The sequence below is a fragment of the Centrocercus urophasianus genome, unplaced genomic scaffold, assembly GCF_019232065.1.
Source record: "Centrocercus urophasianus isolate 14NV4802_14NV808 unplaced genomic scaffold, USGS_Curo_1.0 seq_32, whole genome shotgun sequence".
NCBI classification, from domain to species: domain Eukaryota; kingdom Metazoa; phylum Chordata; class Aves; order Galliformes; family Phasianidae; genus Centrocercus; species Centrocercus urophasianus.
In genome coordinates this window covers 9203023-9228604 of record NW_024884889.1, presented here as the reverse complement: position 1 = coordinate 9228604, position 25582 = coordinate 9203023, and the positions used below count along the sequence as shown (strand labels likewise).

General features: G+C 38.1%; 1 protein-coding gene across 8 annotated transcripts; it reads right to left on the bottom strand.

Moving 5' to 3' along the window:
- Positions 1–3181: 3181 nt before the first annotated feature.
- On the bottom strand, positions 3182–25505 carry ASIC5 (acid sensing ion channel subunit family member 5). 8 transcript variants are annotated; one of them, XM_042829662.1, is made up of 13 exons: positions 25385–25505; positions 18762–18967; positions 17073–17666; positions 15006–15120; positions 14447–14753; positions 12608–12839; positions 11320–11439; positions 10323–10472; positions 9638–9785; positions 8935–8991; positions 7900–8068; positions 5369–5460; positions 3183–4717 (listed from the first exon to the last, which is right to left on the bottom strand). In XM_042829662.1, exons 4-13 carry the CDS (start codon positions 15055–15057, stop codon positions 4518–4520), a joined length of 1527 nt encoding a protein of 508 aa, XP_042685596.1. In that variant the 5' UTR covers positions 15058–15120; positions 17073–17666; positions 18762–18967; positions 25385–25505; the 3' UTR covers positions 3183–4517. The 8 variants fall into 8 exon arrangements, with proteins under 8 accessions (XP_042685594.1, XP_042685596.1, XP_042685595.1 ...); XM_042829661.1 differs by having other exon boundaries at positions 17073–17286; XM_042829665.1 differs by lacking the exon at positions 15006–15120 and having other exon boundaries at positions 17073–17121; positions 17248–17286.
- Between the last annotated feature and the right edge of the window lie 77 nt (positions 25506–25582).

Sequence of the window (25582 nt, the reverse complement as noted above, 5' to 3'; positions counted from 1 at the left end):
CTTTGAGTTGAGATACGAGACAGATGCCTTACAGTTTTCAAAGAGTGCAGGAGCTTCTGTGCGTCCACAACTTTGGAAATACTTCAGCAAATAAGTCAAAGAATCACAGAATATCCGGAGTTGAAAGTGGTAACTTCATGCAGTTGGTGATTGCCCAGCCCTCTGATTTGTCAAGATCTCTCTGTCAGCCCTTTCTACTCTTAAAGGAACTAACAACTCCTCCCAGTTTAGTTTCATCTGTAAACTTACTTAATGTGCATTTATATCTTGCATCCAAATAATTTATCAAATGTCGGGCCCCAAAATGAAGCCCTGATAGCGACTGGCCACCAGCTCAATGTGATTCCACTTACTATAAATATGTTCCTGTACTGCATGATGTCACTTTGTTTCCCTCAATTTTTTTTTTATTTTTATTTTTGTAATTGTAGAAGTCTCTCCACTGTTTGCTAAACTTTCTTGTTTTAACAGTGAGCAGCTGCTTGCCATTAGTCTTAAAGCAGACATCTTGGATGTTTCTTTAGTTAAATAGTTTTGTTTTCTTGTATCTGGTTTGTTTCAGGTGGGGTATTGTTTACTACTTTCTTCATACATTTCTCAGAAGTTTGAATTAAAATGACCTAAGAAAACTCAATTTACTCAGACTGCATGAAAGAATCAAGGTGCAGTGTAAGCCTTCAAGACTAAATCATGCACGATCTATAAGCGAACTGTGCATTCGTGTGGACATGACTTGAAGTTGTTTAGTGTTTTTAGGGTGGAAAATTTCCACTGAACTTTGGATCAAGTCTTTAGCAATTTCTAAGTCTTGAAAAATAAGGCTTGATGAAAGGTTACAAACACAGCAGACCAAGTGGCCAACTGGCAAATCTTCCAGAGTGCGTTCTCATAGCCAGAAGTAGTTAGTAGTAGTAGGCTTTCTAAATGTGTTTTCTTTGGCAGCTGGTACACATGAAAAACTTCTTGGCTATACCCAGAGAAGATTATTATATTAAATTCTTAAATTACTATTACACTGAATTCTTAATTGAGAATATTGGGAGTGTCAGTAATCAAAATTGCATCAAGGATGGAGTCGTTCTTGTGGGAAGCATATGGGTTTAGTTGAATGACCACAGAAGAAAACTTAAGTGTTTTAGTGAATGCTTTTTTGCATGCTTTATGGCACATAAGCAACCCTGAGAAGCCCGTGTAATTCACAGCTTGTTTATAGAAATCTTTATTTGTGTAACTGATCCTAATTTTTTTTTTTACCTCTGGTTAGCTCACCGTTTAAAATGACACCTTTAAAGACGTGGTGGATAGTTTAGTGATGTGTATGAGTCTTGCCTTGAACGCTTACTTTCTCAGCCTTCAATAAGAGAACTATGCAATGCTTACTTTGAGACCTACAGGGAATGCAGTGCATGTAAATCTAGGTGTTCATGACTTCAAACAACTGGCTAGATTGAAAGCGCCTATGAAGGTGTAATGGTGATTGCTAGCTTCTACTTATTTTGACAAAGTGAGCTAAAAATCTCCTCCATGGAAGACCCTGAAGCGTGCTAAAACTATGTGGAATCTTCTAAAGCTTAGCATAACTTCTTTGAAAGGAAACCCTATGTTTAGCAATGCAAAAGTAAACACATGTTTGATCAGGCTTAATGTAGCAAATTGATAACATTTTTCTAGAGGCAAAAGGGCTTCAGTATTTAAGACTGCAAAGATCCACATGTGGATTTCTTTATTCCTCTGAAGCTTGTACAAAAAAACTTCTAATCCTAAAAAAGGCTGTAAATATTGTTGCTACTCTCCCTGTTCTGAGACAGGAGGTGGATAAGGAACCCCTGCTAGTGTGTTGGTGGTTTGTACAGTGGGAATGGCCATGCAGAGCAAGCTGCCCTTTGTCATGTGGTGATTTTGCTTCTAGTGAGGAGTTGGCTGAGGTGAGCCTCTGGTGGATGGAGGCACAAACAGAGCAGGGTAGTTAACAGGACCAGGATGATCAGAAGCAGCATTAGCAAACTAGTGCTACTCCTACAGCTACAGCAGTATCTTGTTTGGAGTTTTGTGCTTTACAACATTCTCATGTTTCAGCATTGCAAAGTAATTCCTACAGTATGAGCTTGAAGATACTTCCTGTATCGTGAGGTTTAACAGACATGTCAGCAGTTAGCTTGAGAACACATTTAACTTGGGGTACAGTTCCAGTAACAAGCTGTACCAGGGCTGCTCCAAAAGTAATGCCTTCTATTTTTATCATGTCAACCCATGACAGCAGAGGAGGATGGTGGTGGTATGGTAGAAGTTGAACCTTCCCACCAATATCCTACTACATGTCATTGACGTGTGACAGATGGCAGCAGAGGGACAGTCTGACAAAATGGCATCTGATGTGGAAGGATATAGGAAGTGAAATGTGTGGAACAGAATTCCACTATGTGGAAACAATTGCAGCCATTTGGTCCAGAGTTCTTAGAATTGCTTGACAATCCCTGGATTTCTAGAATATAGAGCAACCCTATAGCAGTGAGGTAAAGGAGCCATAAGAAACCCAGAGTTAGTATCTAGCTGCCATGGCACATTGCCTAGGTGGGGAGCACTGTTATCCTAAAGTTCTACCAGCACTCGATCCATACACAGTGCAAAAAGTTGTGTTAAGATTAGTGGCAGAATCAGCTGTCTACTTTCAAACATCAGCAATTTTTGTCTAGTAATTCAGCTCTGATTGTGAAGATTGAGGATATTCTTCTTTGCCCTTAATTAGCAGTAGATCAGTATGCTTGTGTAAGCTCCTTAAGAGATTCACTGTTTAGCTTATTTTAATGCAGAGTGGAAATGGATATATATCTTTTGTTTGTTTACCTCAGAAATTAATCTAAACATTGTACTTCATAGACCGTGCTGCTCAGTTCAGGCTGAGTAACATCAGATTCATCAGCAACTCCTTAGAAATATTTCCCAAGCTCATTCATCATCATGAGAGAGAAATAAATTGATTCAAATTACAGTGAGAAATTGCATATCAGATGCTGAGAAATTAACTCCATGGTTGTGAGCAGAAGAAACCTTCGGTAAGTGGGGCATCTGCTGGTGAGGCACTGCAATGAACTAATCTGCTGTGTGCTTCAAAGCCTGACCCAACACAGGCCGTTCTGTGCTCCATTTGTCTGCCAAATAAGCAAGAGCCAAGCCTGGCTACTGGGTTCTTTAGTCCAGATCATTCCTTTTCTCTTTGAATAAATCCTTACTTCTCTGTTGCTCCTTTAGAGATGTCTGACACATACATTGCAGCAGTAATCTTGTGAATGTAGTTTGTTTTTTGTTTTTGTTTTTAAAAAAAGGGAAATTGGCCAGTGAAACTTTTCAGAAGATGTGACACAAGTCTCAAAGCATTTCCAGCCTCCCCCCCAAACAAAATTTCATTACAGATTCTCTCTCTGTTAGATTATATGGCTTTCTTTCTTGTACTCTGATACTCTGATCTGCTGCCCAAGAGTGTGAAAATGAATATTGTGCACAGGGAAACACAACAAAAATCTAGAGAGAGAAAATCCAGAGCAACAAAACATGGAAAGCATGATTCAGCACTGAAGCCACATAAATCCTACTAAAAGCAAGAGTAAGAATTAAATTAAGCATTTCATCTTTTTTATCCATTTAACATTGAAATTATGCTGCTCAGTCCTACTGAGCCATCCATAAGTTCTATTGCCTCCAGCAGTGATAACTCTGTCAGTAGAGCCTATAAAATATGAGGTCAGTACCTCCATTGCCTTAACAAATGAATCTTTTCTGTGATTAAATTATAATTCTGCTGTATGTCTTACAGCTGTGGATGCTCATTAAAAAGAATAGAGGGAAAGCAAGTTTGTTTGCTGTCTCCAGAGTCCAACAGTGTGAACTTGGCCTGTGTTAATCCTCTTGCTAACTACGTTGCTCTAAGTTTCTCAGTTTTGCATTTTTAGTAGTTGGCAGACTCATGAGATGTTTGTTTTCCATTTACTGGCAAACAGACAATTTGCTGTAGAATTTATTGATGCTAGGCACCTTCCTGATTCTGATAGGCAAAGCTACACTGTCCTTTGCTGGAAGAAGTAAGCCTTATAATGAAGCCTTTGTCAGTAATAAGGAATCTACTTTTTTTCAGCACAGCAATATACATCTTTATAATGGTTAGGGAACTTCTGGTGTAATACTTTAGCATGAGTGTTATTTCTCTTTACCCAGAAGGCATAAGTCAAAAGTACAAGGTTGCATTGAATGTCTGTAGTGTTTTTCTATGATTTTTTTCTTAAAATGGCAATTTAAAATAAAATCTTAGGTAAGTATTAGATTTTTCTTTATATGAAGAAGGTGAGGCTTTCCAAAGTTCTTTCCTTAAAATTATCTAGCACAGTTAAATAGTAGGCACTAAATAAAACAGGAAGGATAAGGAGTACAAGGGAAGGGTGCGGTGGAAGGTATTACTGTCTCCTTTATATTTTAGAGATGAAGGGAAGTTGGAGAAACAACTAGTTTTGTGTCTCTCCAAGCCATTAACATTCCTGTATTCTCCTCTTTTTTTCCACGTGCGTTGGTTGGTCATGGGGTGGATTATTCCACTGAGGTATTTCAGGAGCTTTCAGTAGAAGAAAGAGGCACATCCAGAAGAAATTGGTAAAAATATACTCGAGCAGTTCTATGAGTGTAATCATACTGGCACCACAAAACAATCCAAGCTGACCACCTACATCAGCTGTGAGAGAAGAAGATAAACATATGTCATCCAAAGCGTTTGGTTTAGTCTAGGAGGCAAACAAAACCTTGCCACAATTCAAGTGCTTAATAAATTCAAAATACATAATCCATCACCTTATGAAAACAGAATTACTGTTCTTAAGAATGTTTATGGGGAAAAAAAGACAAATGTGTTCCTTAATTTTAAACAAAGCACATACAACAACATATTTTACTGTGGAATGTGTACTTAAAATATTTCCTACTTCTGTGCTTTCTTAGCCATTCTCTTGCTTTTCCTCCCTATGTTTTTCTTCTCCCCTTTGAATTCCAGAAACTTCCTACTCTTGCAGTTAGTTCAGCATGTTGTATAAATGAAAACTACTGCAAGATTTAATTATTATTCTTAACTGTTTTCCCTACTGTAGGTCATTAATGGCATGGCAGGAAGCCTATGGAAAAGAAGCAGAAGGCAAATATGCTTATTATCATTATAGTGTAAAAGGCATTGTTTTTTATTTATAAACCTGGATAGTCTAGGACTTGGGAGGGGAGAGAATTAAAATTAAAAAAAAACAAAAAACAAAAAACAAAACAAAACAAAAAAAAAACAGATGTTTTAAACATTATTATTTTTTTTTTTAATTGATCAGCAATAAAATTCCCTTACCGAGCAACTCAGGTATGGTCAAGGCCTTCTGCTGCTGAGTTATTCTGTAGCTCAGATCATCGTATTTAATGTCAATAGTCACAAGGTTCTTCCTAATGATAAAATACAGGCAGTATTACTTGAGAGTGCTGTCCACGCTTACCAACATCCATCAGTTCGGACTGAGTTCATGCAGTGATGGTGCCTTTTAAAGGACAATCAGGTAGGAAGTACAAAAAAAAAAAAAATTTTTTTTTTTTTTTTTTTTTTTAAAAAAAAAAAACCTGAAAAAGTGTACTAATAGCAATAGTTGTAGGAGGAGGTCATTGGAGGAATTAGAACATAGCCTGAAGATCAAGAGCAACTCAGCCTAAATCTACACTGTGGGATAAACTCCTTTTTCTTAAAGGCTGCAGAGATAAGCTTGAGAGGAATTGTTAACCATCTGAAGCCACAGCAGAGACAGTGCTTGGAAATGTACCCTCTTGCTGTTGGTTATGTGCAAATGCCTATGTAATCCTGATAATTTCAATGGCTTGTGCATTTGCAATTGTGCAAAAAATCTCTTGCCCTATACTCAGATGCCTAGTTCTATCCTCTGCTAATAGCCTCTCTTACCTAATTATATTCTTGCTGCAAAAGTGCAAGAGTGGGTAAACCTTTATTGGAGCAGGGCATGTGGAATGATTCAGTGTAAATAAAGAGCTCATCTTTATGTTGCCGTGGCTACAGCACAACCACTAAATAGAAGATAAACATAACAGCAGTGGAGTGAAACAGACACAAAAACCAGTTGCACTCGTGACGTCACGACACTTTAGAACGAATGTAGTGAATATTATTCAGAAGTGTGAACAGTTACAGGCATGGAGGTTGAAAATGGCGATGAATTTATTCATCTGATGTTCACTGGAAACACAGTGTTGGTTACACAGAGTGACTGCCATCCCTTTAGTTGGTAATTCTAAAATCTAGGTAACATTGAATAATTAAAATAATCCTTTTTCCACGGCTTTTAATACTAAGTCCTCCTACAAGTGTCACGTGGTTGCTAGTGGCACTGTACAGTAAGGTAGTAAGCAGTGAACTTTTCCCTTCTGTTGTCAGAAATTAATCAGGATCTGTTTTATAGCTCAGAATAAGTATTTGTTAATACCTGGGCTGAATTCCTATTGGTTAAGGCTTGGTAACAGAAGAATGTTCTGTATTTTTTTTCTTGCCTAATTAAATGATTGTGGGGCTGTACATCATCTTTGCAGGCATAATCACATAATTAACAAAGATAAAATGTTCTCAAAGGATTATCATCTTTTATGTATTATAATGGGTGTCATTTTCCTAATCTTCATATAGTTTCTGTCCAAGTATAAATGTATGGAAGCATCTGCTGACTGTTGGCTCTACAAGTAACAAACCTTAAGTCACTGAAGCAATGAAGTACTCATGAATATTTCGTCAGCCAGATTGTTTGCTGTTGTGTATAACTTGAATCTGTGGATATTATTGAATTTGTGTACCACTGGCATTAATGCTTGTATAGGTGATGTACCTCTGTGGTGCAACTTGGATTATGAAACTATACTAAATGTTCTTTGGCAACTGGATTGAATCTTTCTAGCAAAAAAAAAACCAACCCACAACGTAGAAATCCTTGTACTGGATATACGATGATTGTTTTTCAAGGGAGTTCAGTATCACTTTATTATATTATAACTGTAAGGCACATATGCCTTATTAAATCACAAGTATACTTGATATTTCTTCCATGAATTTAAATCTATTCAGGTTGTGTCATCACTACTACTGAGCAACACAGCTACATGCATAATGTAAGATCTAACATAATTTCGTGGATAAAATGTGTTGTCAGTACCATAGAGACTTATTTTCACACTAAATCTCTTATTTGGGTATAGTCCCACTTTTTTTCCCTCTATGTAGAATTTTCTTTTATGTGGATAGAATCACACTGCTTTTCTACTTCAAGAGAATATGGTGCCAGATATTTTCTAAATATTTTTTTTAGTATTTAAGTGGTATTAATGCAGTTTTACTAACAGTAGAAAAGAGTGTTACGCTTTGCTGTGATAAAACCTAGCTCTTCAAAGCTTTCACAGCTTTTTTTTGCTGATGCATTGAGAGAAAGGGCAGGCAGTTTATCAGCACAGTTTGGGGTTGTCCACTGACTTCTGTGGGATGGATTGCTTGTGTGGACTGTAAGTGGATTTCATAACCCTACCCTTTCTTTATTCTTAACTATGAGAAGTTATGTAAAATTTGAATTTTGTAAGAGATCATTGGAAAAAGTAATGGAGAGCATTGCTTTTAAACTGGAGTTACTTGTTTATGGGATCCACGAGTCTTAGTTGCACCTACGTATTCATATATAAATTCTAATGCAATCTATTAGGCAAAACTGATTATCTCACAGTATCTGTAATAACACTTAGGAGTGTATTTTTAAAAAGGTCGCATCATATTGTGCAACTCTGTTTGCACACTTAAAAGTAATTGATCATTTCTTTATTAGGCAAGCTGTTAAAAACAATTACCTGATGTACTCTGGACTCTTCTTCAGCTTTGCAGAAATGTATTTAATGGCATTTTCTCCTCCAAAACTTGAATAGGTGACAGTGGTAGGGTAATGTGTTTCTTCACATGGGGCAGGGCAAGTGGAGTTGTGGGTTCCTACTGTACATAATCCTTTTACCTCTATATCATCTGAAAATTCAGGAGAAATATCTTGCACGTTTCTGAAAGAGCACTCAGCAGTAAGACTTTTGTAACCTTACAAAACGACTTCTGATTTCTTTTTATAAAGACTCATATTTATCCTTATGATGATTATTATGATATGATTATCCTTAGAAAAGTGGATACTTTTTTGAAGCAACAAATATCTGCAACTAGCACTTAGGAAACTGAAAAAAAAAAAAAAAAAAAAAGCAAAATTTCTTTCTGAAGTATAAACTGCAATACACAGTTATTCTTATTGAGGTGGGTGCTACAGTTCTCTGTTTGCAGCACCTGTTGTCTTTCCTCTGCCTCTGAGCTTGTTTTTGCTCACTGGAAGGAAGGAGGCATCTAGGTCTGCTAGGGATGATTTGATGCGTTCTTCCCCCCGGAATAACTAATTAGTTTATACACTCTCTCTTAATTATCAGCTTCTTTGAGAAGGGGAAGAGGGGAGAGCTCACATTGCATAGCTGCTCTCAAAGCAAAAGAGGATTTCTAAAATTTATGAGAAGCTACTTCTCAGATTCTCTGGAAAATACCATTAATGATAATCTGCTGTAATGATTAACAAATTCCATATCTGCTGTGTGCAGCTCATTTGCTCATGGGAATGAGCTACATGTGAAACATTCATTTTATTTACAAAAAGATTGCATCTTAAGATCCAGGCATTTTCAGTTAGTTTTTTTTTTTTTAATCAGTCACCAAACTTCTTATTCCATCTGATTTCTATTTTCAGAATATTAAATGAACTGGGATGTGCTTCATTTCAGTATTACTTTCAATAATTTGGGGTATTTTCTGCTGTTTGGGGTTTGCTTACAAAATATTGACATGAAATTATTACTTACGGATTGCAGGATAAACACAATTGTAAGACTTCATTAAATCACACTCTATTCCATTTCCTTAAAAAGAAACATTCTTTTAGGAACTTAATTGAACGGCCTACCCTTACCCTGAAAAAATAACATCATCAAAGCCTATGTGCTACTTCATACTTCTCATTATACATCTGAGATAACAATTCACTCCAGCACAGTGCAGGTACTAAACCCAAAATGGTACATAATGATGGAGAGCACAAGACTGGGCCAGGATGCTCCCTGGTGGAGTGAACATCACTGTTTGCTTTTGAGGTTGTGGCTCAGTCTTTATGTTGGCTAGCTAAGGCAAGAGATTTCTGGTTGTAGTGTTGGAATTAAAAAACAAAGAGGGTGGATGGAATCCAGCTACATCCTAAACACTTCAGACCTCATGGAAGATTACTCACATAACAATTTCTGTCACAGCTCTGGGGCATACTCTTTTCTTTCAAGATTTGCTTGTCTAGAAATGGCTGATGATCAGATGCTAAGTCCACAGTAGACCAAATACTTTGCTTGTAATCTCAGAATTAAAAAAAAGACAAATATAAGTAATGATCCTAGCTGAAGTTATCCAGCAGAGATCACCTCTGCCATTCAGCAGTGGGATGTCTCCTAGCAAGGTAGTCTTTATATATATGTATATATATATATAATATTTACATATTATGATAGTCCAAAGAAATACCTGGAAGGATAAAAGGTGAACAGCCGCACCAATCCTGTATATACCAGGCCTTGCATTCCTGCAAGCAGCCATTAGTAGTGTAAATATCCTGGTACTGAAGTTTGATATCAGGCTTGCACTCTCCCCATGGATATTCTTGAATGATTGACTGTAGGGTATTGATAACAGAAGATCAACATCCGTCCCTTTTAATATAGATACAGTTTTCCCATATTTTTAAGTGTTAAATGCAGCGTGTTTAAGATGTAAAGCAGTAACATGATTTAATTAAGAGGCAATTACAGCTTATGCTTTTGGAATTGTAAAGTCACTTCCACTCTCACACAGCAAAACCAGGACCTGTTCAGACAGCCCAGGGCAGTGGGGTAGTCTTTTCAAGTAGCACCAGGAGAGGATACCAGGATTCTAATAAATCATTAATATTAATGGCACTTGCTGATGGACAGCTATTGCTGTAGCTGCAAAGGCATCATTGCATCAGTCAGACTGCAGGATGCTAACTTGTGTAAAAGCAGATTAAGCAGACCGTCGATGTCACCGAAAGCATTTTTTCATAATGACTGTATTAATTATTTTCTTAATGACGTATTTTAACTTCAGAAGCATCTAATTAATTGTAGTATCTCAAGAAGAGAACCAGTGACAGCGAGCACTGATATTGTCACTCTTTGGTCGAGGTGCTTACCTTCAGCTGCTGAATCGCGACCTGCGCATGCGTGCCGACTGGTGTTAGCAAACCTAACCCATCAAAGCGTGGCATCTCCTTGGGTGAATGGATAACAAATGTGATACCAGCATCAGTGTAACCGAGGGCAGGGTCATCGGTGAATTGCTTCTGATGCAAAAAAAGAATTATTGAAAACGGTTTCGGTTTTGCTTACGTTCTGAAGATTTAGCAATATTTAAATAGTGCCACGGTTTTTTGGTCTTATTTCTCTAGTTTTCTTCTAGCAATTTACAGAAGAGTTTGGAAACAAACCAGCTGTAATTTCCTTTGTTGATTATATTGCGGGGTTTTCTTCCTGTTACTCTAAATTTCTAGGTTTTTTTTTCTATTCCATGCTCAAAAGCAAGAGGCAAAGGTAAACCTTCATTCGTAACTTAAAGGTTCATTCCTTTCATTTGCTGCTACCCCACGTGTCAACAAGCTTTCCACTGTTCTCTTGAGATCCTGTCACTTCTCTCCCTTACAATTTCCAGGGAGCAAAAGTGAACATTCAACTCTTCTATAACTGTGGGTTTTAGTTTTCTTTCCTCATCTCACAAGGTATTCCATGAGCTTTTATTTTTATTTTTATTTTTATTTTTATTTTTATTTTTATTTTTATTTTTATTTTTATTTTTATTTTTGTCAATTACAATACTAATAAGGCCAGAAACTATTGATAGTGCAAAGACCAGACCCTCAAGTGTTTGCATAAAATTAAATTACTTCTGGTGTTTTTCAGCTGTAGGTACACTGTATACATACATGCTTGCTTGCAGCTTTCAAAGCCGTTTAGCTGGTACAGAGTCAACAGTCACTCAGAATTCTTAACCCAGTTTTGGATCTTTAAAATACGCTTTCACTCAGGAGCAGTCTTGAGAAAGAATTTTATGCAAGAAATCTGAATGCCTGATTAAAACGAGATAAACAGATGGTTTTATATGATTAAATGTTAAAATCATTAGTATAGCTGTACCTGTTGGACATCAAAAAGTAAATGTAAGCCTCTTCCAGACAAGCTCACACTTCTTGCTGGAAGGTCGTTGTGATTAAAAGTGAAGCAGTTTCCATATTCAGTGAAAATGTGTTCAAAATCCTTAAAAAGAGAAAAAAATAAGGAAGAATAATATGGGGGGAAAAACAGAACTTGCATTAGTGAATCAAAATTGTTGGTTGGGTTTTTTCTTTTTTTTTTTTTTTTTTTTTTTTTTTTTTTTTGTAGATCTTCCCCAAAGGCAACACTAAATTTTACAATTAGGAAAGATGGAAAAAGCATTTCAAATCCCTTTCTACAAGAAATGACCTATAGAAATTGAAAGGGTAAATTCACATAATTTATTAATGCCCATGGGCTAGTCAAAATCATTAAATGAGGTTTTGATTTTGTACCTATTATATGCTGTTGAAATGACACATTCAGTTCAGTTTTTCCAGCTGTTGTTTAGTGAAGACTGTTTCAAATGTACACGTGATATTGCATAAGGGAGTAAAATGTCTGCATTTTTTCCCCCAAACCATTTCATTGAACTGAAAATCTTTGCTAATATGACTGCATTCAGTAGGTTTAATTTTAGCTATTGGATACTTGAGTGTTTTGAGTCAAGAGAACTCACTAGTGACTAATTTCTAGAAGCTACAACATATCTAAAGGCTGGATTAACCTGAAGGTTTGTAGGACTGACTCTTCTGTTCACGTATTATATTGAAAATGGGAATTGTTTTTTGGAAAAAATAACATTCAGAGGAGGATCACATTCTTTTGTTACCTTCTGAAACTCCCGAAGATAGGCTATATTGATTTAGAATTCTTTTGGGCTCTGCCTGCAGTTACCCTGGCTGTCCATGTTCTTGATCTCAAGAGTAAAACTAATGACATCAGTTGAACACATCTGCGAAACTATGTCATAGAAAGAAACTCCCTTCAAAACAGTGTCATAGGCTTTTTATGAGGAAGATGGCTGGGTGGAGCTTGAAGGCAAAACAGTTTTGAAAGACTGCTATCTAGGCAGAAGTGGGACTGGGCAGGGAGTAATGCAGACTGAAATTCCATGCTACAGCTCAGGGAGTCCAGTAGGCTGTCCTGCTGAGCTGGGCTCCTCCTCACAATGATTTACAGCTCGATTTTATTTTTTTCTTTTCTTTCCACTGAATGACTGTAAAGGAAAGCAGAGGGAATAGCTGGCAAAGCCAGATATCTGAAGTCAACTGGTAACAACATATCCCCTCCCTCTCCATTCTGTTCTAGTAAAGGCAAAAGTATTTACCTCTGGGTGACATGTCTTCCCAAAAAATTCACATTCTAGCAGTGTGCTGCCATTCAGATAAAATCCGTTTTCCCTTGTGAACTCTTTAATGCTGAAGTTTTGGTTTCCAAGAAGGAAGCCATTTAGCTCTTGGAAATATTTGTCTTCCATAGAAAATGTTTGGACAATTCCAAACACAATGTTCCAAAGGGAAAAAATGATTTGAAGGTTACTCACTGCATGAGCTTGAAACCTGTCAATGGGAAGGAGAAAGAATTACTTGGAGTTCTGCAGAATTACTGGACCAATTTCAGTGCTCTTTTTGCCAACTATGTGACGTGGTTTGTTGCTTGTTTTCAAACTATACCTCATTCCTGTCCACCACGCTTGCACTTTGATCTCTAGTACATGGATAAACAATGTAGTCTTAATTTCTAGGAAACATTTTCAAATGAGAACAGAAAAGGACACCTTCCCAGGACTACTATATAAAGACCTCTGTTGTGTGGGGCTACTAAAAAACAAACAAATAAACAAAACAGATTGGCCATCTACATCATCCAACAGCCAGAACTGTAGAGCCAATTAAAAGCCGGACAATTGTGTTTACATGGGGAGCCATGGGAGGACCAATTCCTTTTTTTTTAAAAAAAAAGAGCTGTGTTCCTTCATTCGTAAAATTGATTTCTATGTGCATCTCATGTACCTGTGCTACTGTGACACTAAGTCTACCTGCTTGTGAGCTCTGTCATTGGTGCCATAGTAGCAGGAACAAAATGTGATCCTTTCTCCTAGAATCCTTTGGAAATCTCAGAACTATGAGATGTTGGATGTGCTAAAAAGACAAAGGAAGATTTGTGCCTCTGCTCTGCCAGCAAAGAAAATAATACCTGAAAACAGGAGTGAAGTATAAGAACAACAGGAACAGCAGATGGATGTGGCTGCAAATTGTCACTTAGGCAGACAACTGGTAGCCAACTGTTTTATTGCTATGTGCTGCCACTATAGTTAGAACGAATGAGAGATTTTAATAATGCATGCTCAACTCAAGGAACTTCTACTTGTGTATATTCTACAGTATAACCCAGAAGGACTTTACATAGGGTGATGGGAATGAAAAACAGTGAGGCAGAAAGGCACCAGATGTTTGGGACTTGGACCTTCTGGTTGATTCTGGCAACAAAGGGTAGAATATTTCAGAACTTACCATTCTTGAGAAAACAATGTGAGTAAAATTATTTTTCTAAATTACTTGCATGTTACGTATAAAAATCGCATTGTAGATTTGTTGCTTTCTTTTCTTAAAAGCAGTTACATCTGAATTGTGGCCACTACTTTCAGCTTTAGTGAAGTTCCTGCTGTGGTATATGGCTTTCAAACATGCCAGATGCTTTCCTCTTACAGATCCCACTGACATCAGCTGCAACTACAAAGGGCGAGCACTAATGAGAAAAAATAATTGCTTTGCCTAAAGTTTCTACATCTGTATGTTTGTATTTAAACTTACCTGAAAATGTTGTCTTTTATTTTTGACTTCTATGACTGATTATTGTCCCTTAGTTACGCTGTAGAAGGAGCACTCATTGGCTATGATTTTACATGGAAGAATGTTTATACTTCCAGGTTTTGAATATTAAAAATCTGGGGCGTAATTTATCATTTGAAGATGGAGGGAGATTAAAAATCTGCCTTCCCTAATGCTCACATTTACTTCTTTAGCAGAATAGTGGTGTGGAACATAGATCCCTCAGATTTGTGTTTTGTGGCCTTCATGAAAAGAACTGTGGAGCCCAGCTGCTTTATATTAGCCAGATAAAGAGATGTAGCCTCTCAAGAGCAAGCAACAAGCATAACTTTTACCTGTTCAGGTTGCAAAAAGTCACAGCAGGGAATTTGACATTTTCCACATGCTGAACTACCACTGTAGTGGTGGTTGGCCAGCTGAAGTAGTAGTTAAAGCGACTGCAGATCTGCCAGATGACGATGCCAAGACAGGCTGTGACTACTAGCAGCCACAGCACTCTGCGTGTGCTGCTCTGTGTTTGAACAATTTTATGCACTCCATGGAACGATGTGGATGAGGCAAACTCCTGACGATACTTCCTTCTGTCTTCCAAGCGTGGCAGAAGTTTCTTTGTTAAGTACAGTCGAATCTGATCCAGTTTTCCTAAGTGTTGACCAAATGAAAACACATATTTTTTTAGATCAGCATTTAAATGGCTTTTAGGAAAGGGAGCTATGTAATTAAGATGCTGGAAAGCATCTAGAAAGAGTCATAAACTCTTCGATTAGTGGGCTTCCTTCTAAGGGTAGTCTAGAGTTCTAGAAGATGTGTGCTAGATTAGCTCAGTTCTATAATCTCTGTCTGGGAACAGACTATACTGTGCAATATTTTATGCCTCATGATTGTTAAGCATACCAATATAAATGAGTAGTTCCATTTCCATGGGAAAAGATTGGATTTTTGACATAGCACAGGATGCTGTAAAACGCTAAACATCTGATTATTAAGGTCCTGGTCCTTCCTGCTTGCTCTAAAAGATAAAAAGGGAATAGTGCATTTTTCAGACTTTCACCCTTAAATTACTGAAGGTTTTTCTATGTAAAACTTGGAGGGTTACAGATTCAAAAGGAAATCTGCTCTCCTACCGTTAGGTCTGTATTAGTAGATTTAAGTGTGGCACATTTTCTTGCATGAAACATGAACTTCATTAAACTGATTTACTAGAAGTTGTTACAGTTGGGAGGAGGAGCAAAAGGATGTGCAAGTTTTCTGCCAAAGCTGTCTCGACTACATCAACTCTCTGGGATGTTGCTTTGGCCTGTGAGCAATGTGATAATTAAATTCCAGTTGGTTCTGGATTTCAAAGCGTTTCTGAAAGGAAACAGCTTTTTATGGTTTTTTAATCATTCATATAAGAATTTTAATTCAATGCTAGTATGATTTACTTCAACTATTATGACTATTTCTGCTGGAGAACTGCCCAAAGCTTCTCTCCTAGCTCTAGTGACTATTGAATCCTTTGCAAAGCTGTTTAGGCATGGGTGCTTTTGTACTTCACATTGTAACAAAGGAGAAATTATTAGAAACTGTTTTCTCTGCAGACCATAGTACCAACCCAAGGTGTATAGGTGGAACAAATTTAATGTTCTCTTGTTGCAAGATATAGATATTAGATATAGATATTGGCCACTGATTTTAGGATATGAATACACTTTTCTTTAAGCATTCATCTTTGGTCACAGTCTGGGTCTCTTAAAAAGAAAAAACAAAAAAAAAAAGTGATTTAAATATATTTAAAATGATTGTACAACGTCATTAAATGATGATGCTGATGATAGACAAAAAGGCCTTGGACAAATGTTAGGTCTTAGCTCTCTCAATAACTTACTGTTTGATATGCATATCTGTTGGTAAGGATATAAAGTACTTTTAATATTGACTCTGCAATTAAAAAATATAATTATGTGGATTTAAAAGAAATATTAACAGAGAATCCAAAGGTTAAAGGATGGATAAGCAAGGAGGTAAGTAAATCAGAGGGATCCAGGTACAGCAGCAAACAGCATGTTTCAGTGTAGGCAAATATGGAACATGCATGTAATAAGGCAGACAGACCTACGTTCAAGGATGAGTTGCAGATAGTTTGCCTCAGGAAATGACTGCTGAAGAAGCTGTGAGAGCCATGATTGGTCAGAGAAACCTGGTTTCTCAGTCTAGTGCTTTTAATGAAGAAATAAGTTATCTGCATATGTAACCAGAGATATTAGGACAGGGACTTACTGTTTTGAGTTGGTCTAAAAACTTCAGAAATTCACATTATCTTTAATGCTAAGCTGAATTTAAATCAGGTTTTTTTTTTTTTTTTTTTTTTTTTTTTTAAACCTTGGTAAGTTGACAATTCATCACAATCCATAAATACTTGAATAGGGAACTAATAGGTAATAGTAATGGGCTCTTCTGATCTAGTGTGGATGGGAAGATGTAAAAGGACCCAGTGGAAAGAATGGGAAGCTGAGCTCTTTCACAGAAGAAATAAAGTACAGCATCTTGAAAAAGCAGCTTGTCTTCATCTAGAGTTGTTGTTATCTGGAAGGAGTTATTTCAAGCAGGTTACATGTGGCTTTTGCCACCTTTACAAAGGTTACTTAGTCTGGATAGATTCAGGGTTTTTGTTTATCCTTAATCTAAAAGTCATTACATTAAGATATTGTTCAGAAAAGTCATTGTGTTGTGCTACTTTTATTTTACATGCAAACAGGACCAATAGCTAGAGAGTATTCCTCATGTCCTAAGAGAAACATTTTTCTGCAAGCTTTGTTTCATCTCTCCCTTCTTTATACCCTGAAGATATATATGACTTCTATTTTGGATAAAGGTTACAAGAGAGGAGAGGCAATGTTTCTCATTTCATTGGTCCTGACAAAAACACCCAAATGTAACTAAAACTTTTGGTGAGGTACTCTAATACATCCAATTACTTACCTTCAGCATCAAATTGAGTGAATCTCCCCAGCTGGTCCATGAGGCTGTGCTTATTTCAGTAAGGAGGGAAAGGATACTGTAAGCTGCCTTATCACTGTGATCATTGCTAGCTAATGGCTTTTATAGAAAACTAAATGGGAGGTGATACTTGATGACACAATGCTGGGCAATTTACCTGCCAGGGTTGCTATGTTTTTCCTTTAGATAACATGGTCTGCAAAGTAAAAGAGAAGATTAGTTTTGAGAAGATAATTTTTATGGCAGGATCAGATGTTCAGGTACCTATTACACCAATAATAGTAGAAATGCAGTCTACTGTCTTGTTGCATCACCTTGTAAGTTAATTCTTCATAATTTCTTTTTGTTTTAGAAAGACATCTTCAGAAAAACTGTGCTGTTCCAAGTTGAATACATTCTCTTTAAGTAGACAAGGAACCCTTTCCCTGGAGGGCAGTGGATGTCTGCCTCTAAGCTCCTACCAGCAGCAGGATGTAGCTCACCCTCACTTCCAATAGCTGTCTTTATAACCAAGTGCAGATTTCATGTTTCTGTGGGCTTCTGCAAGAAATGGGCTGCAGTTCATGAGAACTAACCCTGAGGGTGAGGAAGAAGATGCATGCAGTTGGTCATTCCATTAACTTCTTATCAGAGGGAACAGAAACCACTTTCATGGCGAGTGAACGGTGTATTCTTGTTTGAAAACAATTTCTAGTAAACAACTGGGCATCTAATGAAAGGCAGTGGAAAATAACAGGAAGTTAAAATACGAGATGTGCTTTGTTAGTCTTTCAGGAAGATTTGAAAACTGTCACATTCACTTTCTGATCTGCAGGGGATGGAGATCTTGGGGTATTTTTTTTTTGCTCTCATAAAGGTCCACTTCAATGCCTGCAGCACGTTTGGGATCCTGGGTGTGCTAACTTGGTTCCTCAGTGCCTCACTGGCATTCACAGTTTGCTGGCTATTTTCTGGCAGTGTTGCTTAAGTGATGAGCTGCAAGTTAGATCACTGAGCTCCATTTACTCATTCCGGCGTGAAGAGCGCATTTCTGCACTCTTGGAAACCTTCTTGGAAAGATGGCCTCCTCCTTTTGTTACTTTTGCCTCATGAATGAGGCTTTCTACCACAGTAAGCTTTGATCAGTACTTGCATTCACTCAGGCAGTAAAGTGCTTAACAGTAAACTGTTTTTCAACATCTATATGTAACTCAGGCGTACCTAATGCACTGCTGAGCAGCTATTTGCTGATCTGCTGATTCCTATTAACACAAAGCACTCTAATTCACAGTACTCAAACAACGCATTTACATCACTTAAAACTTGCTTGAGTTCTTAAATCAAAATTATACTGGTCTGTTAATACTGCTGTGCATAGGGTTAAAGAAGTACAAAATGCAAGTCGCTCTGCATGCAGCAAATATTGATTCATCTTTCTTAAAAAGTGAATGTCTTACAAAGAGAGTGCTTATGAACTTGTCATATATTCTCTGTTTTACAAAAGAAATCAGTTTCAAATTTTCTTTCTTTTATGGTTGTTTTATGTTAATTCTTAAGCAAATGCTAGGGAGTGAAAACCAATCATCTTGTATTTGTTCATCGTTCCCAAATGGCTTACAATTTTAAGACCGTAAATTGGTCACAGGGAGCTTATTTTTTCCCATTCACTCCTTGTCATACATGTCTACTTACCTAAATCACCCAGTCTTTAATTCTTAGTGCAGTAAAGGTTAGAAAAACCAACTGATGACAGCGGTGGTCACAAATTTTGTATTCATACATACTGCAATTTCTTTCTCCAATGTGGTTTGAAGTCGGTCCTCAGTACTTTCGAATTCTTTTATTATATTGCCAACTTTAAGAGGATACTGCAACCAATGCGACTATGTAGCAATTTGCTGAAACAAGGAGATGAGTTATCCAGATAAGTTATATTTCTATAGCCTACTTGCAGAACGTGTTGTAAGAAAACTTAGGGGCTGATGAAGGAAAATCATACCTATATATATATATATACACAAGCATACATATTTAGCTTTCACTGGACTTTTTTCCATAAAATGTCAAATATTTCCTACTACCATCTGTTTCATTCTATGAAGCTCTTTGCTTAAAATATTCTTTTTTTCCTCTTTTTAATAGAAACTGATCACTTATTTACCAATAGAGAGGGCTGCAAGTACTCATACTGAATCTATGCATAAAATAGTAGCAAAAACAAAGCATGAGAAGAAAAAAGAAGTGACCACCATCTGTTATGATGTGTTGTCACTCACTGCTGCTTTATGGCAAATGCTGGGATACGTGCAAAATGGCAACTAACTGTAAATGCAGGCATCTGTCTTGTTCCTTCTTTCAAAGCAGGTGTGCCAGGGGAATCAGCAGTGAGGGGCTAGGCTTCCAGAAAAGGCACCCAGAGAAAATTCTATGTCTAACACTTGTTTGGTTTTTTTTCTTGCCATTTTTTTCTGAGCCTTTTCCAAGTAGTCTTCAACTATCTTGGAGAGTGTTGTCAGGGACATGGTACCTCAGACATCCTTTCTGAGGCTGGATGGAAAAGAAGATTCCCATGCCATGTAGAAAGCTGCTATGTGAAGTTGCGTGTATGAATTGCCACAGTTCTGCTTTTTGCTGTTTAATGTATTTTTGTATAAGTGAAACATCCAGCTCATTCTAAAATTAAAAAAAAATCTGGTTTGGTTATTGTTGCTGAAGTTCCAAGGTGCTACTCTTTGCTTCACTGAAACTGCACATTATTTCAGTGCATTAAGATCACTTTGAATTCTAGCCCCCATCTGCCAGCATGCTATTATACCTTCCAGGTAATTCTCATTTGTCAGTTGGAGAAGTGTACAGTCTATTCCATCATCCAGGCCATTAATGATAATACTGAATAGCATCAGATTAGCAAATTGCTACTGGAGTTTGTCCTGAAGCAGCCCTTTGCTCTTGCTAGGCAGCTCAGCTGCAAACAGCAGCACGAGCTGAGCCACGGGGAGGCATGGCAATGGCAATAGCTTCAGGTTCTGACTTCACTGCACCTGACTAGTAGTCAAGTTTCATGTGTTAGGAGGGGAAAGTAACAGCTTCCCTGTACTGAAGGATAGAACCTTGGAGCGAGTGGCTGTGAGGTGTTAAAAGAGGATAAATTAGACTTGGGGAAGCTCCACGGCAACCAACGTGTTCTTACACATATGCACAACTCGTTTTTCGTAAGTGTACAGTTTTGGGTAATACTGACATGTTTCAGGGATGAGAGGAGGAAGATTGGGAAGTGGCAGCGAGAGCACACCTTCTCCATAATGTGGAAATCAGTCAGAATGTGAGGAAAACAAATTGTTCCTCTGGAGCAATTCCAAGAACAGGCACTTGAGGCAACATCTGAGTACAACCAGCAGACAACAGTCAAAAGCAAAATCATCATGAGTGCTGCATGTAAAGAAAACCCAGGTGTAGGAAGAGCAGTGGTAATCTGAGCAGAGTCTGCTTTTGATCACAGGAGCGTTGATGTCAATGCTTCTGACTGCAGTAGGGTCAGAAACTATGTGATGTGGAAGAAATCCAGCTGCATAGGCAGCAGGGGACGGGGGGGTTGTGCTGGGATGCACGAGATGTAATCGGGAGTTAAGAGTGTGTTGTGAAGTGACAACATTGTTCTCTGTCTTTAAGAAGTAGAACAAATACAATATTAAAAAAAATAAATCTTTGCAGCACTATCTCTTTGCTTTGTTTGTACTTTGCAAGACCTTGAGCTCTGTTCCTCCCCCAGATACAAATGCCTGATTGGATTAATAATATTGCATCAACTTCAGGCCAGTTTGTTCAAGCCTCAAGTCACTAGATTTTCTTTTTTCTTGATACAAGCTGTTAATTTCAAATGTTTTTTATACATCAGTGCCAGTTTTGGAAATTGCAAAATACTTATTTGAGAGGAGGATATTCTTTGGTGCTGTATCAATTATCTCCTCTTAACCTTCCCTTTTTGTGCCTTTATTCAAGTCTCTGTTGTAATGTTTTTATTATTGTTATGACTAGGGAAGTTATTTTCGTTCAGTTCTTATATAGCAAGTAGCACACTAAGGTTCTTTCTGGCTTAGTCTACTAGATGCTTCAGCTGTGCAATGGGCATTGAGAAGAAAATCAATCAGGGATACACAAAAACAGTGTTGTGAATTGAGCTTATGGTAAATAAATAAAATGAACCATCAGATGCAGTTCAACCAGTGTGACTACCCACTTATTTATAAAGCAACAGCAAAACAATAGAAAATTCACATTTTGTAAAGCCTTTCTGGAAATCATTTCAGTTCCATACAGTATTTACTGTATAGGTGTAAGGTTAAAGTGGTGTTAAAACTCTTGGAACTCTTTCCAGTGAACAGGACAACAGTGTTCCAGAAAAAAATCAAGAAATTCAGTTGCACCTTCTCAGCCAAAACCTACCAGTAGTTGCCATACTGCTTGCTTCTGCATTTCACTATTATATTAATGAGTTTGTCATCTGAGAGATCAGTTCTTTCACCAATGAAACTAGCAATGTGTACATCTGTACATTGATGTTTCACCTTTTAAATGCTCAAATTCAAAACAGACACAACTCAATTTGAGCAATTGCAGAAAAGAGAGACTGGGAGCTTCTTGCAAGCTCATAAGCTATGGCTTGGTAGTGAATGGTATTTAGGAATACTCAGTTAGTTGGCAGGAGGTTTGTAATTAGCACAGGGAGTTGCTCCTTCACACTGTGCACTGCAGTTATTCCCATTGCAGTGGGCTGTGGACTCACAGTGTCAGGGTTATTATATGCAGGGACACGGGTACCACAGGAAGTCCTACACTATCAGTACTGGAAAATTAGATGGGGAAACTACCTCACTGTAAGCTTGCTGTTTGTTCGTTTGTTTGTTTGATTGATTCTTCTAATAGGCTCCTCCCAAGACACCTGCTTTCTAGTAGAAACTTTTACGCTTACCCAACCCACTGCAGGTACTATTACATAAGTAAAAACAATTTGTGCTGAATAACTCCTTGTGTTTCCAGGATAAGCATTGGGAAGTGTTGTGTGGGGTATCTTGAGATTTGTTTTGGGTGAACAAGTCACTTGTAGATACAGAGAAGACTTTTGTTGGATTTCTGACATTACACAGTCATTCTTCTCTCTCCTCATCAGTTCACATCAGAACAAGTGGCCTCTTTACTACAGCTGTACCTGCAAAATACAGGACGCTTCTGGCTTACACCAAACCTCCCATTGGCCTAGCTAGAGGGAGGCTCCTTTTCTGCTCTTACAATTCACTTCTTTCAGTGTAAGTAAGTTCAGTTTGTCTCCCCTCTGCGACTCCATTGCAGCTGTGATGAACAAAGCTAGTCAACGTCCACAGCTGGGGAAGGGAAAAAAAAAAAAGGGGGATCAGGGTGGATTAAGAAAGGGGTTTAACAGTTGTCATGCTTGGTCATGAAGATCATGACAGCTTAAAGGCCACAAAGTGCAGTTCCTGGAACATGTACCTTTTTCTTTTTTTTTTCCTCCACTGTGTTTAACTGTTTGTCTTGTATTCAGCCCAATCAAAAAACAGAACTTTCTCTGCACTGAAGGTTAGAGTCCTTTGGTACATTTCAGAACGAACAGAAGTCTTTGTCTGACTTTCATGCTGTAAAAATAAATAAGCAAGGAAACAGAAAAAAAAAAGAGAAAATCTCAAGGACATGCACACATGACTGGCTTTCATAGACTTGCTCAGTCATCCACAGCATGAACAGCAAGCTGTGTGTGTAATTACATCTGCTTCTACCTAGTTCTGCATGTTCAGCATGAAAAAGGGTAATTATGGTGCATTTTGAGAAGAAGGTAATACCATTTAGTTAAAATCAAGGTTACGTTTTGCTTTTAGATATATACGAAGGTGCTTTTTGATCAAGATTCCTTAATGACTGATTATGCTAGTATAAAGAGATGGCAAAGGAGCAGTAGAATCTCAGTAGGGAAAGGTGACTAAACCACTCAAAGAAGGGTTAGATCCCAGATTTGAGCAGCATGGCAGAAGCATGAGTAGGCATTTATTTCTCCATCATTTATAGAAGTGTCTACAGCTAAGACAGACATAAAGGCTCTGAGTTGAGCCAGACCTTGTGGCTCTTTCAGTCTGTGCTATTGTCCAGACTGCCAACAGACAATTTCATAATCAGGTTGTACAAGTTAGCTTTGCTTTTATTTGCTCTATTTATCAGTACCAAGTTCATTATGTACTTTGATGGCTTACTGAAATCACATTCAGGTAGCCAGCGAGGTGAACGAGTGATGGAATCAATCAGTTTTGAGGTCTGTAAGCAGAGAATTTGAACGTGTTGGAATTATTGTGATTAATTTCCTAAATTCTTGCAATTTGGCTGATTTATTTGGTTGACTGCAGCTTGTTTGTTGCTGAATCAAAACAGAAATTTCTGTATCTCTTGATTCAGACAGTATTCCCAGCTAGATTTTGGGAGTTTAGTAACCCTAAACCAACCAAGGGTAGTATTACTTCCCGAACTTGCAGTTAATATTTTGTTAAGCACAGAGCTTAAAAGGGCTCTTAGACTTCAAAGTCTTTCCTATAGGCAGGCAGTATAACTGTTGCAAGCCAGAGAACGTTCCTCTGAAAACACATTATTCTTTGGGCCCCATGAAAGATATTGAATTGCACAAAGAAACACATTAGCTTCTCTGATGTGGATAAGAGTTCATATTTTTCAGCTGTTCTTGTTCCTTTACTGTATTCACCCTCCTTCTTTGCGACATTAGGAAAGCTAACAAGAAGTTTGATTTCACAGTGGAGGTTCAGGATGTCAACTGGAAATGACAAACCAAGCCTTGGTTGCCCATTTTGATTTTGAGATCTGTAGATGGGGCAGGTTATGTTATTGTCACAGGGTGATGGGGTTGGAAGGTCTTGGGTTGGAAGAGACTCACAAAGGTCATGGAGTCCAGCTTCTGCCTCCAAAAGCCCCAAATTCAAATCCTGTGTCTGAGTGTTGCCCAAATGCTTCTTGAACTCCAGCAGCTCAGGGCCATGCACATCGCCCTGTGGTGCAGACCTATTCCTCACCCCCACTCGCCCCAACCCTGACAGCTCCGCACCATTCCCTCAGCCCTGTTGCTGTCACATGGAGCAGAGCTCAGCACTGCTCCTGTGGGGAGCTGCAGCCACCATCAGGCCTCCCCTCAGCTCCTCTGCTTTGGGCTGAACCAATTGAGGGGCTGCAGCCACTCCTCATGTACCTCTAGACCCTTCCCCATCCTCATGGCCCTCCTTCCTTTAGACGTTCTCTAATAGCCTCATGTTGTTCTTACATTGTGGTGCTCAAACCTGCACTCAGGTCTTGAGGCTGCACCAGGGCAGATCACAGAGGGGCAATTGCCTCTTAATGAAGCAATTTCAGTCGAAGCAGCGTGTTTTTCGAGCACAGAATTTCTGATGTATATACTACAGTCTTCACCTTTATTTCGGCTTGCCGGCATCCAGAGCAGATGTTCAGAAATGAGTGATGAGGATTATTTTGCCCCATCAACTTTTATCTTGTGATGGAAGAACACCTTTACCTTGCTTACGAGTTGCCTCAGTGGAGTCCTACCTGTGGCTCAGCTAAGTGAGAACTCAGTTTTAAGCTAATATTTGTTTAGCGTGACATCCAGCATCTGAGTTAGCAGGGTATATATCCCATGACCCACATATTTTTTTGTTGTCCATCTACTCTTAAATGACTGGAACAGTTGAATCCAGCACACGGATACCACTGCACGATGCATGAGAGTAAATGGCCTGGGTTCACAGGGTCCCTGTAACTTTGTTTACAGAAAAACTGAGCTTTAACTTCTTTCAGAACAGGCTGGCAGGTACAAAAGAAGCGCACACTGGTAACACGTTACTTCATGGTCTGTTAGGCTGATGATTAGACAGAATTGAGTAACATTTGTCAACAAATGAGAGTGAAACTTCTGCAGGAAGAAATAAAATCAAGAAATTGTAATGAATTAAACCTCTGGAATAGTATCATGCGCGTATTTTTCTTTTACTTGTTTTACTGAATCTGTGTGCCCACTTTGAAAATAAGTGCATTGCTTGAAAGCCTTTACAAACAGTACAGTTTTCCATGGAAGTATCAGTTTTCTTTCTTTTCCTTCCTCTCCCTCTCCTTTTTCATGTTTCATTTTTTTTAACAGTTTGAAGTATACCAATGCTTTGATATGAGGGGTTGCATGTTAAAAATCTACCTAAGCAATCTCTGAATTAAATATTAAATATTTTCTTTATTCACATGCAGACTTCTCATTGACTTACCCCTTACACCAGCCAGGGTCTCCATCAGGGAAAGCCACACAGCAAAGTGTACAAAAATTGTCATGTGGGAAAAAGCAAGTATCCCAGCCACTCTTTTTTTTGAAACAAAACATTAGAGAGCCAAAACCACATGAACTTATTGACCTTTGTGCCATGACAATTCTGTAATTATTGAATAGCAGGGATGAGCTGAGAGCT